The sequence below is a fragment of the Girardinichthys multiradiatus genome, chromosome 18 (assembly GCF_021462225.1).
Source record: "Girardinichthys multiradiatus isolate DD_20200921_A chromosome 18, DD_fGirMul_XY1, whole genome shotgun sequence".
In the NCBI taxonomy this organism is placed as follows: domain Eukaryota; kingdom Metazoa; phylum Chordata; class Actinopteri; order Cyprinodontiformes; family Goodeidae; genus Girardinichthys; species Girardinichthys multiradiatus.
Genome location: NC_061810.1, coordinates 46,162,824 through 46,180,342, shown reverse-complemented (window position 1 = coordinate 46,180,342; position 17,519 = coordinate 46,162,824). Strand labels below are relative to the sequence as shown.

The 17,519-nt window shown below is 39.8% G+C and overlaps 1 protein-coding gene across 1 annotated transcript in view; it reads left to right on the top strand.

Moving 5' to 3' along the window:
- The window catches only part of galnt17 (polypeptide N-acetylgalactosaminyltransferase 17), a 54,321-nt gene that overhangs the window by 20,775 nt on the left and 16,027 nt on the right, over positions 1-17,519 (top strand). The window contains exons 4-5 of the mRNA XM_047391645.1: positions 11,777-11,951; positions 15,991-16,188. Of these exons, the coding sequence (XP_047247601.1) occupies positions 11,777-11,951; positions 15,991-16,188 (373 nt within the window). The remainder of the gene's footprint in view (positions 1-11,776; positions 11,952-15,990; positions 16,189-17,519) is intronic.

Here is a 17,519-nt window from a genome sequence, read left to right as displayed (position 1 = left end):
CACCCAGATGCTGCCAATGTTCAGAAAGCTGCACTGGTGGCAATAGGGTTCTGTAGCACCATATTGAAGCTTGCTGGACTCTCTTGGAAACACCAGGTCTTCTTCAGCAACGTAACCTCTCACCTTTAAGTTTTCAATGATCCAGAATGGTGTCAGTTTTTGCAGTTCGTGTTTAAAAACTGTTTATTCCACAACAGAAAGCAAACCAAACCAGAATAAGAATAACTTAATTTAACCAAAAAGATCCCGTAAAAAAAAACCGTTTCACTTGGATGGTGGTACAAACTTGAGTTGCATCCCATTCTTAATCCATAGGGTTTAGTGTGATGTCAGCAGACAGCTTGTGCATGCATAACAGCTACAGCTCTGGCTTTCCACAAGATTTAGGAGGGTGTTTATGGAAATTATTTACCATTCTCCCGGAAGTACGCTTGCAAGGTCAGATACTGATGTTGGTTAGGAGACCCTGCCTGGCAATCTCAACTCATCCCAAAGGTGTTTCATCAGGCTGAGGTCAGGACTCACACTATTCCAAACTAAACTAGCTGATACATGTCCTTATGGAACTTGCTTTGTGCACTAGTAAAAAGTCATGTTGGAACAGGAAGGGGCTAATGCCAAACTGTTTCAACAAAGTTTGGGGTAAGGAGACCCCTTTAATTCTTGCTCTCAGTGGAAGACACACGCGTTTTCTCTCCCTCCCTCCCTGCTGATCCCTGCTTCTGCTATTTGTCTATGTTTTTCTCAGAGCCTCGCTTTGCATATCCTCCAAACTTGTAAATTATGGATTTGGTCAGCTGGTCTCTCAATGTAACTGATAAAAAATGTTCGACGGGAAGACAGGGTAAAGGAGAACCCTCTTGTCCAGACAGGACGTTCTTCTCTGGATACACAATGGATTCTTGGCAGCAGGGGAAGGTTGTGTGCCTGACTACGATGTCAGTCGAGGACGTAGAAGATCTGTACATATTTGCACTTTTGATAACAGGATTTCTGCTTTTTGGAGTTGGTGGTTACTTGGCTTATCGACTGAAATGTTAAGAGAGCAGAATTGCAAGCTGGACATGATTCTTGAACAGAATCGCAGCCAGGCAGCGGTTGGACTCAGAGGTTAAAGGATATAATCTTGGAGAAGTTGTACGCTCGAGATCTGTGGAAAGTACCAGAAATTTGGCTATTTGGATTCACAATTGAGACATACTAGTAAAACTCTTAAGGTGGTTGGAAATTCACAACTGCCTGAACCACAACATTTATTGTTTTTCAAAGTCTGGCGCCCCAACGTGGCCTTGGCAACTTCTGCAAACTGGCTATCGACAAAATATCTCCTGGATGTTATATAAACACGACGCTCTTCCCCAGCACTCCCCTACCAGCTGTGTGCTGATAGGACTGTGCGGCCGATTGATAAAACTTTCACCTCTGTTCTCAAGGACAATAGCACTTCTATCAGTGTTGACAGTCTAATTCTTGCAAACACACTCAGACTCATATATTCGCACCCTCAAGATTTCACTGTGCCCTTGCAAAATCTTTACTTATGTGTGTGTTGCTCACCCCTGCTGAGGTTTTTTGAACTATTTCAGACTGTATTCTGCTAAGAATAAAGAAGTTGGACTCATGCATCTGTCCATATAGTCTTCGTAAGCTGTAGTATTAAGTGTTCCTTTCACTGGTTGTGCCCAACACCTTGATACAGTGGAGTCAGGCAAGTGCCATTTTAAGGGGACCTGCCAAACCTTGACTTGCAATTGAAGGCTTGAACAAAGATACCCCACTGTGGAAAGCCAATTTTTAAGTTCTATATGCACTGTTCTGGAGCTTATCTGAAGGCCATATAAAGTTTGAAGGTCTGTAGCTATTTACTCTGCAGGATGTTGACAACCTCTTTACACTAAGCGCCTAAGCATCTGCCTGATGAGGCACTGTGATTTCAAGCTGTCGATCACTTGAGTTACAGTCAATCCCAATTGCTTCCACTTTGTTATATTACCACTAACAGTTGATTATAGAATATTTAGTAATGAGGAAGTTTCACAACTGGACTGATTGGACAAGGGGCATCCTATCCTAATAGACCACAGCGCAAGTGTAAAAATCTTTTAAAATAATTGCACGCCCGGTGGTGCCCTGTATTTGTACCGAAAACCCTTTAGCTATGTGTTTTTGTGTTGCTCATAAGTTGATTGAAATCCTGTTGTGTTCCCTTCCCAACAGTAAGGCTAAAACTGATGGTGGAGGTGTAGAAACCTCTCAAATGTATAGGGAGTTCTGCAGATTATGAAGAAACATCCAAGTACAGATGTGATAACTGTGGCCGTAGCATTGTGATGGGATGACCAAGAAAGAAGTAGGAAAAGAAAACGATATAAACTTGTTTTAACTGCGTGTGCAGACGTGACCTGGTGGGCAGATCTGTCAGTCAGCCCTCAAAAGGGGACAGTGGGTGATTTTCAGACCTTTGAGCAAATGGATAAGATTGGTGAAAAAGATCGGTTTCACATGTAAGTATTGGCTGATTGCAGATCACCCAAAATTAAGAAATTCTGGGCACTCAAAGTTAAGACAGTCCAGTCATGTGAACACAACAGCCACTATTGAAATACAGTGCAGGGCAAAGGTCTTGTATCACTTCAGACTTCTTTATATTTTCTTTCTGAACAGCTGTAATTTTTAAAAGTGGTCCTGCATTTCACTCATTTTTAGTCCACTACCTGTCTATTTTCAAAAAACCCTGGAAAGACCCACCAGAAAGTTCGGAGAAAGACCACTTTCTCTAGGGTTACAAGACACTCTGACTCGTTAGTTGTCCAGTTGTAGATTTTAGATGTATTTTAACATTGTGGTTACAAAGAAACACAGAAAGGATGTTGAAAAAGAGCGAGCCAGCTTAGCCTCATCTCCACCTGCTCTGCCTCATTCGGTGCTGCCGGATGCCTGAAAGTCAGCCATCTGTCACAGAAAGACTGCAGCGGCTCAGAGGGCAAGGCAGACAAACATATAATACTCACCACTCTCACTGCCTCAACAAGCCACCTATTATTTTGGCCTCCTTTGCATGGCTGTGTGTGTATGTGTATGCATTGTGTGTGTGTGTGTGTGTGTGTGTGTGTTCCTGTCTTGGCATAACAGTGAGAACCATTTTCCCGATTTCACCATCAAATTGAGGACAGTTTGTACCAAAGTGAGGACATTTTGCTGGTCCTCACGACCTGTTTTGCTAACGGTTAGATTTAGTACTAAGGTGTGAATTGACTTTAGGTTAAGGTTAGGGTTAGGCATGCACTGGTAATGGTTAGGTTCGGGTTATTGTCAGGGTTAGGGCATAGAAAGGGTTGAAAATGACTGAAAATCAATGGAAGTCAATGGGAGTCAACAGATGGTCCTCACTACATATAGCAAAACAAGAGAGTGTGTGTGTGTGTGTGTGTGTGTGTGTGTGTTCCTGTCTTGGCATCACAGTGAGAACCATTTTCCCAATTTCACCATCAAATTGAGGACAGTTTGTAACAAAGTGAGGACATTTTGTAACAAAGTGAGGACATTTTGCTGGTCCTCACGACCTGTTTTGCTAACGGTTAGGTTTAGTACTAAGGTGTGAATTGACTTTAGGTTAAGGTTAGGGTTAGGCATGCACTGGTAATGGTTAGGTTCGGGTTATCGTCAGGGTTAGGGCATAGAAAGGGTTGAAAATGACTGAAAATCAATGGAAGTCAATGGGAGTCAACAGATGGTCCTCACTACATTTAGCAAAACAAGAGTGTGTGTGTGTGTGTGTGTGTGTGTGTGTGTTTGTGTGTGTGTGTGTGTGTGTGTGTGTGAGGGAACAAAAACACAGGATGGGAAATGACTTTGTGATCAAGAGCGTGTGTGAGAAAGACAAAGATAAGAGCAAGGATAAAGACAGATGAAATGGGTAATGTGTTTTTGTTTTGGGGTGATGTTTAAGTGTGTGTGTGTGTGTGTGTGTGTGTGTTTGTGCAGAGGGAAGAAGAGGGTGTGCTTGACTCCAGAGGGAAATGGCTGATGAGTTAATTTATAGATCAAAGGTGGAGCTGTAGACTCCCTTTGGTGTTGTTTGGAGTCTGCTGAGCTTAAAAAAGCACCACAGGGAACTATGAAAGCAAATTTGACTTTGTCCTGCAGTGTGTGTGTGAATCGTGTTTATAAAATTAATTATTGCAAACTTGTAGGGAAGCTTTCTGTGTTTGTTGTTTTATGTCCCTGTCAGGACTGGACATTTGTTATTTGTTATTATTTAAAACGTTCTGCAGCTCCTATGTATTAATTTAAAGCTGTTTTATTCCTGTTCTCTCACACATTTTTTACAGCACTTTGGTCAGCTGTTATGTTGTTTTTTTAAGTGCTTTAGAAATAAAGTGATGTGGTATGTCCTTTTTGGGTTAGCTGTGTTTCAGCAGGGTGCATCCTAACCTTTGAAACTTGCAGTGATGCTGTTTAACTGTAATCAACAGCCTATGTGTGCATGTCGGTTTCCTCTACAGGGAACAGCTTAATGATTTAAGTCTCTATCCCACATGCTTTGCTTTCCATTAATCTGTCTGCACCTGAATGTGTTAATGTTCTGAATAAATTATCCTGCTGGCACTTTCAAGTCACATTTTACAAATGTAACAAGGTCAGACTTAGTAACTTTCATTCACTGCAATGCACATGCACCACCATCTACAATTGTGGGCAAATATGTCTAAAAAGCCTTAAAATAAATAACTCCTTCAATGCAACACCATAATTTCACACTAAAATGTGCTGAAAGATCCAACTTTTAATTTGTATTCAATTATTCAGGGTGAAAGTAATTCCATGAAGAGAAACAGGCCCACAGCATCATAGATCCCCCACAAAAATTGACCATAGGTATAATGGGCCTTTCTACATATTCATCTGTTTCAAGTGTTTTCTGCTAAAACGATCATAGCAAAGTTATAGTATTTGAGCCTTTGTTCAGCCTGACAATTCCAGTTTTATTCATGTTTTATTACTACTCCGACTGTACATATGGACAAGCTAAGGCAAGTAGCTGTTTTCTTGTTGCCTTTTCTTGACATATGAAGACTAAACATCTGCCTTTCCTGAATGCTTCTTATAATTCCCATTTTAAAGAATGACTTTAAGAAACTGGTCTGTGTCACATCATTTTTACATTCATTATAAAGTCTAGTACAGAGGACCCAATAACTTAACCAAGCACAGCACATGTTTTAAAAATCTGGAACTGCTGGAAACAGTCACTAATCTGGAACCAGTCACTAACGAATGAACTCTAGAGTCCTTCTTTCCAGGAAGGTTTCTTTGTGGCACTTGTCTAATGTCAATGTGTCGTATGGATGAAAAGATGCTAGGAAAGAAGGCAGAGGTCAGAAACAGAGGTATGTAGTGCGTTGATCAGGACAAAAGTTGAAATCTGTGTCTGTGGTCCTTGTCCAGAAAGCAGACATAAATGTACTGTCTGACAGGGGCGAGGCAGAACAACAAAATCCATAGGATAGAAACAAGGTCATAACCAGGAGATCAATCTTTCTCTGATTTTACAGGTGTGCACTTTTATGTCAACAGTAGCAAGAGCCTTCTGTAGGTCCTGTGATGACATTTTAGAGCTTTCAGAGACTTCTTTTAGCATCTTGCGGCCTGATCTTGGGTCAAACTTGTTTGAATGGCTAAACCTTTGCATGTTTGGAGTTGTCTTTCCCAAGGACAGTTATGTCCTTTGTCAAAACACTTCACCCGCCTTCCTGCTGATGGTGGTGGGCCAGATTGTATAGCAGACTGCCCCAGGGCAGCTGTGACTACAATGTAGCTCACCACTGTCAGTGTGTGAATGTGTGTATGAATGACTGGATGACTGATTTAAGTGTAAAGCTCTTTGGGGTCCTCGGTCTAGATAAAGCACTATACAAGTACAGGTTAATTGGTCACTCTAAATTGACCTTAGGTGTATGAATGAGTGTATGCATGGTTGTTTGTGTGTTGCCCTGCGATGGACTGGCAATCTGTCCAGGGTGTACCCTGCCTCTCGCCCATAGACTGCTGGAGATAGGCACCAGCTCCCCCGCGACCCACTATGGAATAAGCGGTAGAAAATGACTGACTGACTGACTGACATGATTTTCTCTTTTCTCTACATTAAACAGGATCACTTTCAACTAAATGTCTGAGTTTTAAAGAGGGAAAACCTTTTTTATTTATGAAAGGTCTGGGAAGACCTATTCTTCCATTTTAATTAAGAAATTATTAAATTTGATACTAAATGTCCATATGTCTAATTATATGTTACATAACCACACAGGTGTTCTATTTTTTACATGGCTCCCCTGAGAAACAGAAAGTCGTGGATTACAAATCAAATTTTTCTACATACTCTGATCAACTTTAAGAAATAAAGTGTTTACAGTGAAAGGTGGCACAAGCAATCACTTATTATTTGGAATTTGTCCTCACAAAATGAACTGGTTGGATTTATTTTCAGTGTGAGATTATAGTACAAGACATTGGAATTTGAGAGCTACCAGATGGTCAGATGGAGTTGCTCATCCATCTTTCCATCCAAAAGGGTCCAAGCCCTTGTACCTGATGAGACCCAAGCAGGAACTCCGAGGGGTCTGTTTAAGCTGATATAGAGGAAACTTACCTAGCTTCTAACATCTTACTGTCTCTCTGCAGCCAGCTGTTCTCACCAGCAACGCCTGTTAGCTGCTGCTTTCCCCTCCATTAACTACAGTATGTATTTTTTATTGGCTTGGATGCAAGTTCCAAGGTTATTGTTTGCAGGCTTTGAGCTAAAGCAACCTAATAAAAGCTCCTAAACATTTTACTACAAGTAGCCAGACCATTGATCACAGATAAAGTGTGAAAATGTTCAGCTAAGTACAAAACCAAACAACATAAAGGCAATTAATAAAATACTTTTTGTGGTGCAGATACTTTTAAATAACCTCATCACCTCATGTGTTGCTTGGCAGTGGGCAGACAGAGTTCTTACCATTTTGGCCAGGAATGGCCAGCTCCGTTTTATCTTTTAACCCTAAAATGAATTGAATTGTTTATAAAAGAAACATACAGTACAGACCAAAAGTTTTGACACACCTTCTCGTTCAAAGAGTTGTCTTTTTTGTCATGACAATGAATATTGTAGCTTCACACTGAAGGCATCAAAACTATGAATTAACACATGTGGAATTATATACTGAACAAAAAAGTGTGAAACAACTGAAAATATGTCTTATATTCTAGGTTCTTCAAAGTAGCCACCTTTTGCTTTGATTACTGCTCCACACACTCTTGGTATTCTGTTGATGAGCTTCAAGAGGTAGTCACCTGAAATGGTTTTCACTTCACAGGTGTGCCCTGTCAGGTTTAATAAGTGGGATGTCAAGCCTTATAAATGGGGCTGGGACCGTCAGTTATGTTGTGCAGAAGGTGGATACAGTACACAGCTGATAGTCCTACTGAATAGACTGTTAGAATTTGTATTATGGCAAGAAAAAAGCAGCTAAGTAAAGAAAAACGAGTGGCCACGAGAGTTCATGTTTGAGATCTCTGGTTCCAACCACCGTGTCTTTGTGCGGCGCAGAAGAGGTGAACGGATGGACTCTACATGCCTGGTTGCCACCGTGATGCATGGGGGAGGAGGTGTGATGATGTGGGGGGTGCTTTGCTGGTGACACTGTTGGGGATTTATTCAAATTTGAAGGCATGCTGAACCAGCATGGCTACCACAGCATCTTGCAGCGGCATGCTATTCCATCAGGTTTGGCTTTAGTTGGGCCATCATTTATTTTTCAATTTCAATTCAGTATATTTATATAGCGCCAACTCACAACACATGTCGTCTCAAGGCACTTCACAAAAGTCAGGTTCATACATTCCAATTAATCGTAACCGTTGAACAGTTCAGTCAGATTCAGTTATTTATTCAAATTGGATAAAAAGTTTTTCTATCTAAGGAAACCCAACAGATTGCATCCAGTCAGTGACTTGCAGCATTCACTCCTCCTGGATGAGCATGTAGAGACAGTGGACAGTCACTGGCGTTGACTTTGCAGCAATCCCTCATACTGAGCATGCATGTAGCGACAGTGGAGAGGAAAAACTCCCTTTTAACAGGAAGAAACCTCCAGCGGAACCAGGCTCTGTGTGAGCAGCCATCTTCCACGACTGACTGGGGGTTTGAGAGAACAGAGCAGAGACACAAAGAGAACAAAGAAGCACTGATCCAGGAGTCCTTTCTATGGGAAGGAAAAGTAAATGTTAATGGATGTTGCTCCTTTAGTCGTTTCACCTAGAAAGAAAGAACAGATAAACTCTGAGCCAGTTTTCAAGGTTAGAGTCTGAAAGAGAGCACATAGAGTTAGTCACAGTAAAAGCTCAGTCAGTTGCCATGTCTAGGAGAGAGAAAGGGTTAAACACTGAATGACAGGGCTATGTAGATCATCGGTAGAGGGTGAGCATTAAGTTGTTGCCAGCAGAAGTTTGGACGATGCCCCTCTCCAGAAAGGTGTCACAGGTAGACAACCAGGCCAGGTGTAGCTTCTAGGAAGAGAAAAGAGAGAACAAAGTTAAAAGCTGAAATAACAGCAAATAATGCAAAATTGGAGAATAGTTTGAGAATGTAGCGAAGAGGATGAAAGTGGTCATTATGTCCTCCAGCAGCCTAAGCCTATAGCAGCATAACTACAGAGATAACTCAGGATAACCTAAGCCACTCTAACTATAAGCTTTATCAAAAAGGAAAGTTTTAAGCCTAGCCTAAAAAGTAGACAGTTTGTCCATCTAGAGCCCACTGATGGTCATTGTTATACTAAAAACCACAAGGATTGGGATACCTCTCTCTGTCAGACTTATTATAACCATTGGAAAAGAGAAGGTGTCATACAAGTAGCAGAAATGGAGGGTGTGTTTGCACCTCAACCATAACTGAGCTGGTTTAGGCTACACCTGACTCCCCCTTACTCCATCCAACAGGGAGGGAAGAAGATGGAGGTAAAAAAATAAGGAAGATAGTTCAGGATAACCTAAGCCACTCTAACTAAGCTTTATCAAAAAGGAAAGTTTTAAGCCTAGCCTTAAAAGTAGACAGGGTGTCTGCCTCATGGACTAAAACTGGGAGCTGGTTCCACAGGAGAGGAGCCTGATAACTAAAGGATCTGCCTCCCATTCTACTTCTAGAGACTCTAGGAACCACCAGTAAACCTGCAGTCTGAGAACAAAGTGCTCTGTTAGGAACATATGGACCAATCAGATCTCAGATGTATGATGGAGCTAGATCATTAAGGGCTTTATATGTGAGGAGGATAATTTTAAATTCTATTCTGGATTTAACAGGGAGCCAATGAAGAGAAGCTAAAATAGGAGAAATATGATCTCTCTTTTTAATTTTCATCAGAACTCTTGCTGCAGCATTTTGAGTCAGCTGAAGGCTTTTAAATGCATTTTGTGGACATCCTGATAGTAAAGAGTTACAATAGTCCAGCCTTGAAGTAACAAATGCATGGACTAGTTTTTCAGCATCACTCCTGGACAGGATATTTCTAATTTTGGCAATGTTCCAGAGGTGAAAGAAGGAAACCCTAGAAACCTGTTTAATAAGGGATTTAAATGACATGTTATGGTCAAAAATAACAGCAAGGTTTTTTACTTTATTATCGGAGGTCAATTTAATGGCATCTAGGTTAAGTGATTGACTAAGCAGTTTCTTTTTTAAAGACTCCGGTGCAAAGACGACAACTTCTGTCTGGTCTGAATTTAGAAGCAGAAAATTTTAAGTCATCCAAGTTTTTATGTCTTCAAGACATGCTTGTAGTCTATCTAGCTGGTTGGGCTCATCAGGATTCATGGATAAGTAAAGCTGAGTATCATCATCATAACAGTGAAAATGTATCCTATGCTGCCTCATAATTTTACCCATTGGAAGCATATACAGTATATAGTAAAGAGAACTGGCCCAAGTACTGAACCCTGTGGTACTCCACAATTAACCCTGGAGTTTAAAGATGATTTATCATTTACATGAACAAACTGGAATCTGTCAGACAGATAAGATTTAAACCAACCTAGCGCTGTTCCCCTGATCCCTACAGCATATTCCAGCCTTTCTAAGAGAATATTATGATCGACTGGATCAAATGCAGCACTGAGATCTAACAGAACCAGAACAGACACAAGTCCATTATCTGAGGCCATAAGAATATCATTAGTGACTTTCAGCAGAGCTGTTTCAGTGCTATGATGAGCTCTGAAACCTGACTGAAACTCTTCAAACAGGTCATTGCCGTGTAAATGCTCACACATTTGATTAGCAACTATTTTCTCAAGAATTTTAGATAAGAACGGAAGATTGGATATAGGTCTGTAATTTTTCAAGTCATCTCGATCAAGCGAAGGTTTCTTAAGTAAAGGTTTAATTACAGCTAACTTAAAAGCCTGTGGTACATATCCATTTACTAAAGATAGATTAATCATATCTAAAATGGGGCTGGTAATCAGAGGGAACACTTCCTTAAATAATTTGGTTGTTGATTGGGTCTAACATACAAGTTGAAGGTTTAGATGAAGCTAATATTTCTGATAACTCAGGAAGCTCCACAGGATCAAAACAGTCCAAACACAGATCAGGTTCTACAGTTATTTCTAATGTTGTCTCACTTGCTGAGGATGAAGTAATCATCTTCGGGAGTATGTCAAAGATTTTATTTTTAATAGAATCAATTTTATTTTGGAAGAATCCCATAAAGTCATGACTGCTGAGGCATCAAACACAAGCTACATTTCAACAGGACAATGACCCCAAACACACCCCCAGGCTGTGTAAAGGTTATTTGACCAAGAAGGAGAGTGATGGGGTGCTGTGCGCCAGATGACCTAGCCTCCACAGTCACTGGACCTGAACCCAATCGAGATGGTTTTGGGTGAGCTGGACCGCAGAGTGAAGGCAAAAGGGCCAACAAGTGCCAAGCATCTCTGGGAACTCCTTCAAGACTGTTGGAAAACCATTTCAGGTGACTACCTCTTGAAGCTCATCAACAGAATACCAAGAGTGTGCGGAGCAGTAATCAAAGCAAAAGGTGGCTACTTTGAAGAACCTAGAATATAAGACATATTTTCAGTTGTTTCACACTTTTTTGTTCAGTATATCATTCCACGTGTTAATTCATAGTTTTGATGCCTTCAGTGTGAAGCTACAATATTCATAGTCATGAAAATAAAGAAAACTCTTTGAATGAGAAGGTGTGTCCAAATTTTTGGTCTGTACTGTATAAGATAACATAAGCATTTCTCGTGTGTACTTCCTTCCTGCTGCTCGCTGCTTTCTCTGCTAATACAACTGTCCCAGGGGTAAGGCATACGGGAGGATCTCACCTTTTTCGAAAACGGCTTTTTACACAGCTTTCCAATAAATATGGCGGGTGTTGTATCTGAACTGGCATTAATGGACACAAAGCTGTGGGTGATTTTGGTTTTGATCACCAAGTCAAATACGTGTGACTGATTTCATACCCAGTTTTTTTATTGTCTTTCATTGTATCAAATGGATTAGAGAGCAGAGGTTAGGCAGTTTAATTTTCAGTTGCCATATTTTAATCTGTCGCGGATCCATTATATTGTCTTTGGTGCAAATTAGGATTAGCGAGGTTTGACTGTTTTTATTCTTACTCTCATTATCAGTCTAGAGGATTCTGACATGCAAATTTGTAACCACTTCTGCTCCATTTCATTGTATACAAAGACCCTAATAAGCCATTTTTTCTTTGGTCTACAGAGCAGCTGAAAGGACCTTTGGAGGATTACGTGAATAAGCGCTACCCTGGGCTGGTAAAGATCGTCAGGAACCAGAAAAGAGAAGGACTGATCCGGGCCAGAATTGAGGGTTGGAAGGTTGCCACGGCAGAAGTCACCGGATTTTTTGATGCCCATGTAGAGTTTACTCCTTCATGGTAGGTGCTTTCTGGAATCAAGTTGGAATAAATCCCAAATAATAATAATAATAATAACGGCTCACTAATGAGAAATGTAAAATTTCACACAGATTAGTTTTAATTAAATTTTTTATCCAGTTTTATGTTAATCCATGTTTGTTTTTTCTCTGTATTCCAAATTTAAATAAGATACAAACAATGTCAACCCTATGTAGAGAATTAAGGAACGATAGGGCAAGCAAAATGTAAGCACAGCAAGCGCCCTTTAAAATGATCTAGTTCTAGTGTCTAGTTCTGATCCTCAAGGGGCAGTGTCCTGCACGCATTAGATGTGTCAAAGATGATTGAAATGGCTGAATGACCTTCTTATCATGTGATCAAGTTCTGCAGACGCCTGGTTGCGAATCTTTATGAGATTCAGATGTGTTGGACCAGGAAACACCCAAAACATGCAAGTCAAGTCAAGTCAAGTTTATTTATATAGCGCTTTTCAGCAACAGGGCACTCAAAGCGCAGAAAAACCTGCCCTTCAGGACTGACATGCTTTCGTAGGATTGTGTGGATTACCAATGAGTTGTTATTATAGACCCAATTCATGTTTTGTTCTGATATCAAAACATCTGTGCATTAACAGAGCACTAGCTGAAGAAATACTTGCATAGAAGACAGCAAGATAAGCACCAAGAAGAAGAAGAAACTTGTTTAGTGCTATTCAAACATATTATAAAAAATGTAATACTTTGAGGTGTAATGTCACCAGGTGCACTTTCGATCCTGAGCAAGTGCTGGAAGGTGCAGTCAACAATGGACATTTTATTTTGGGACATATAATTAATTTATCAGCTACCCAGAATGTTCAACACAAAGCAAACTAGTTTTTGGATAGTTATTTTTATGTCTGGTCAGGGCATGTACAGAAAGTGTTTTATTTGGAGACATCAAACACATGCTACATTTCATTTTGACAGCATAGGTGACCTGATCTCAGAGTGTTTATGACAAGCCTCATGACCCATCGGCGTGCCTCAATAAGTACCATGGATTTGACATTGGTGTGTCCACTGTCTCCTGTTCTGGCACAGGTGCTGGTTTACTGAACAGGAGAATAAATAAATAGGGCTTACTCATCCAGTTACAACTCAAAGTCAAGGCAAACCAGAAAATAACAAATGCAAATATGACACTCCTGATCGTGATCGGAAGGCTCCTACAGACTCATTGGTGTCTCTGTACCGAAAAAGTTCTCATTTTATGTTTAAGACATCTTTAAAAACAAACACCTGAAATATTCGCAAATCTTTGTGCAGAGCATCGTTTAAGCCTTTCGATTGTTCACATTCATTGTTCAAACTTTGTGTATGCTTCACACTCTTTTTCCTAAGTATTATAGTTGTTTTATCAACCTATAGGGAACCGAGAGAGTAAATCAGTTGCTTATAACATCATTCACACTGCAATGGGTCTACAGTTTATTACCTGCAGCAGACGGCAGTCAGAACCATTTAAGTTCGGAGAACCAAGCAAAAAGCTCTTCAGGGCTGGAAACAATCCTGCACTGTCAAAGGACACCATATTCAAAATATATGCATGTATTGTGTTTGCATCAGACCTTTTCTTTAGTTACAGCCTCCAGGATGGTGGCGCCACACATGCCAGCTGTGACACAGTCTAATCCCAAAACACCAGCTACTTAAGAGCTACTGTGATAAATCTTGGAAAACTGATCAGCTCTATGTTTGTCTAGCAACATGTCATGTGTTGGACATTGTTTTTGTAAGTGTGTTTTTGTATCATTAAATATCTTTATTTTTGCCATACCGCTGCTTACCTTTGCCTGCATTTGGGTCCTTCAGAACCATCTCTCCCTCTTTTTGACAACAGATACATTGTTTGGCTAAGAAAATAGTAGAAATCATTAAGTCCCAAAAATCTAATATATGTACATCTTTGAAAAATGAAAATATTGTGAAAAGGTTCAGTAATTCTTGTCACTCATTTCACTAAGTGAAATCATATATTATATAGACTTATTACGCATAGAGTGAAATATTTGAAGCCTTTTAATATTTATTTTTGATGATTATGGCTTGCAGATAAGGAAAACTCAAAATTAAATGTCTTAGAAAATTTGAATATTGTGAAAAAGTTTTAAAAAGTATTGAAAACTCCTGATGTCAATCCTTAATCAGCTAAACACAATTTTGGGGAAGACTGCTGACTGGACAGATGTCCATAAGACTGTCATTGACACCCTCCACGTGGAGGGTAAGCCACCAAAGGTCAGTGCCAAAGAAGCTGGTTGTTCAGAGTGCTGTATTCAAGCATATTCATAGAAAGTTGAGTGGAAGGAAAAAGTGTGGTAAGAAAAGGTGCACCAGCAATCTATTAAGAATTTAGGGGAGCTTCACAAGGAGTGGACTTAGGCTGGAGTCAGACCATCAAGAGCCACTATGCACAGTGAAAATGTTGCATTCCTTGTGTCAAACTACATTTGAACCAGAGAATGGACTGTTGCTCAGTGGTTCAAAGTCGTCTTTTTCAATGAATGTAAAATTTGCATTTCATTTGGAAATCAATGTCCTAGAATATGGAATGGCAAGAATGGCAAGGCACATAATCTTCGTGGCCTCTGCTGACAAGCTTTAAGAGTGCTTATTTCATCAAGACTTGGTACCTGCCCACACTGTGAAGAGTACCAGAAGCTGCTTCAATGACTAGGGTGTTACTGTGCTTGATTGGCCAGCAAATGGCCTGACCAGAACCTCAAAGAGAATACATGGAGTATTATATCCAAGAATGCAGATGAACTGAAGGCCACTACACTACCAGAGCAACCTAGACTTCCAGAACACCTCAGCAGAACCACAGGCTGATCGCCTCCATGCCACGCTGCATTGATGCAGTAATTCATGCAAAATGAGCCCCAAACAAGGAAGTAATGCATCAAAATGAACATACCATTTCTGTTTAAAATTGAATTTTCCATTGATCTTATGTAATATTCAAATTTTCTGAGACAGAAGTTTGGGTTTTAATTATCTGTAAGCCAGAATCATCAAAATTAAAAGATGAAAGGCTTGAAATATTTCCCTCTATGTGTGATGGAGCTATATATGTGTTTCTCTACCTGAAATGAGTGGCAAAGCATATGGAACTTATTCTAATGTACATGTATACATATTCACATTTTTTGAGATGTACCTGTATATGGTTTGCTCAAAATGCAACAACATTTTGGAGTTCAAGCTGTTGTAGATGGAAATACATATAAGTGTACCCCCCCATGAATATTTCTCCCTGGTTTACAACAGAGATTACTATGACTGCTGTTTGCTGCAGATAACACACTTATTGCTCCTATGCAGTCCTTGTAACTTCACTTAAGAAAACCCCAGCTATACTTGTAACATCTCATTTTAAATAATAGAATGCCAAACAATCAGCTGAGATCCTGTTTGTTGCAGATAATCATATCCTGCTCTGATTTTCTCCATTTCTGCTCTTTGCTTCTATCTGATATAAACATTTAGGAAAAAGTAAAACAATATAGACAATGAGCTGCTATTGATGGACAAAGGCTTTCCACTCTTCTTCAAATGTGTTCTTCTGTCTGTCCACATTTTGTTGCATTAACATTGTTGGCTCTGGTATACAGCATCTGACTAAGAAGCTGTTGCTTAGCTGGGTTATACCAGCTATTGTTGGTCACTGGCTAGAGTTTCCAGCATCAATAGATTTGTAGTCATATTGTCAATAACAAATGGAGCCTCTAGTAATATCAGAGGATTTCATTCAGCCGTTCTTATCAGATTCTCATACAGACTAAGACGGAATAAATTTAATTAGCACAAAGAGGCTCAGCAGACCCAAGCTCAGCCAGCCTGAGTTCTGAACCGGATCCGTAAAAGAAGCTAAGATAATCATACTGGATTCATAAAGATAAAACATAATACTTACTTTCTGATTAAAATGTGTGAGATATTCAGAAACCTTGTGCCACTGTTAAGTTTGTATTTTGTAAAGTGTGATCATGTGAATGTGTTTACGCTCTGGTCAGGGCTGAGCCTGTGCTGGCCAGAATAAACGAGGACCATAAGAGGATCATCCTTCCGTCCATCGACAACATCAAGCACGACACTTTTGAGGTGGAGCGTTATGAGAACTCTGGTCACGGATACAACTGGGAACTGTGGTGCATGTACATCAACCCACCCAAGCAGTGGTGGGACGAGGGTGACATGTCTGCACCCATAAGGCAAGAAATATTCACCCTAAATACTTTAAAACATTTTTCTAATACACTGCCAGATACAAAGATGGACACAGGTCTTTGGATTTTTGAGTTTCTGCATTCAAGATTAAAATTCACAAAGCTATCGCTCTTACTAGTTTGTTCATCTATTTAATTCTCAAACTGTACACAAAGGCAGATCTGGTCCTTAAAAAGTGCTAATTTACAAATCGTAAATTAAAGCTTTGTATAAACTACATGTAAACATATCACAATCAGATTTTAACATCAGTGAATGCATTTATATTTTAATAAATTACTCGAAGGCATTCTGACATTCTGTTCCAGTCCTAGAAAACAGGTGCACATTATAGCATAATTTTAAATATGTTTAATGCTATCTGCATTGTGAATCTCAATTCAATTCAATTCATTTTTATTTATGTAGCGCCAATTCACAACATATCATCTCAAGGCACTTTACAAAGTTGATTCAATTGAATCATACAGAGTTTAGGTCAGGCACAAACATTCCAATTAACCCGAACTATCAAACAGTGCAGTCAGATTCAGTTTATTATTCGAACTGGTTAAAAAGTTTTTTTATCTAAGGAAACCCAGCAGATTGTCAGTGACTTGCAGCATTCACTCCTCCTGGACAGTTGCTTGCATTGACTTTGCAGCAATCCCTCACACTGAGCATGCATGAAACGACAGTGGAGGGGAAAAATCCCTTTTAACAGGCTATTTATTTCATTTCATGTTAGAATTTTTCTAGAGGTAATTTTTCAAGAAAACATGAACTAACAATGAGTATTGGCCTCCTCTAAAACATTTAGAAGATTTCTTCCCTGAGACCAGAATGGCTGCAAATTGCACCATAGTTCCCTTAAAAGTATTAATACTCCTTAAGCTTTTTCAGTTTATCATGTTAAAATTCAATGTGCAGTAGAGAAATTTTACATACCTGAACAGCAAGTAATGCATAATTATGAAGTGGGAAGGAAATGAAAAATTTTTTCATACATACCAAATCTTTATTCTGCCCCCCCGAATCGGTTCTTAGTAGAACCACCTTCTGCTGCCAATATAGCTTCAAGGCTTTGGGGGTTTGTCTCTACCAGCTTTGCACATCTAGAGATCCAGCTTTATTTGCAAAATAGCCCAAGCAGTCAGATTGTATGGAGAGTTTCAATTCTTTCAACAGATTCTCAAAAGGATTTTGAACTGGACTTTGACTGGGCCATTCTAACTCATAGAAATAATTTTATCTAAATACCAGGTGTCAGACTTCAGTCCTTGAGGGACGATGTCCTGCAACTATTAGATGGGTCTCTGCTTCAACACACCTGAAT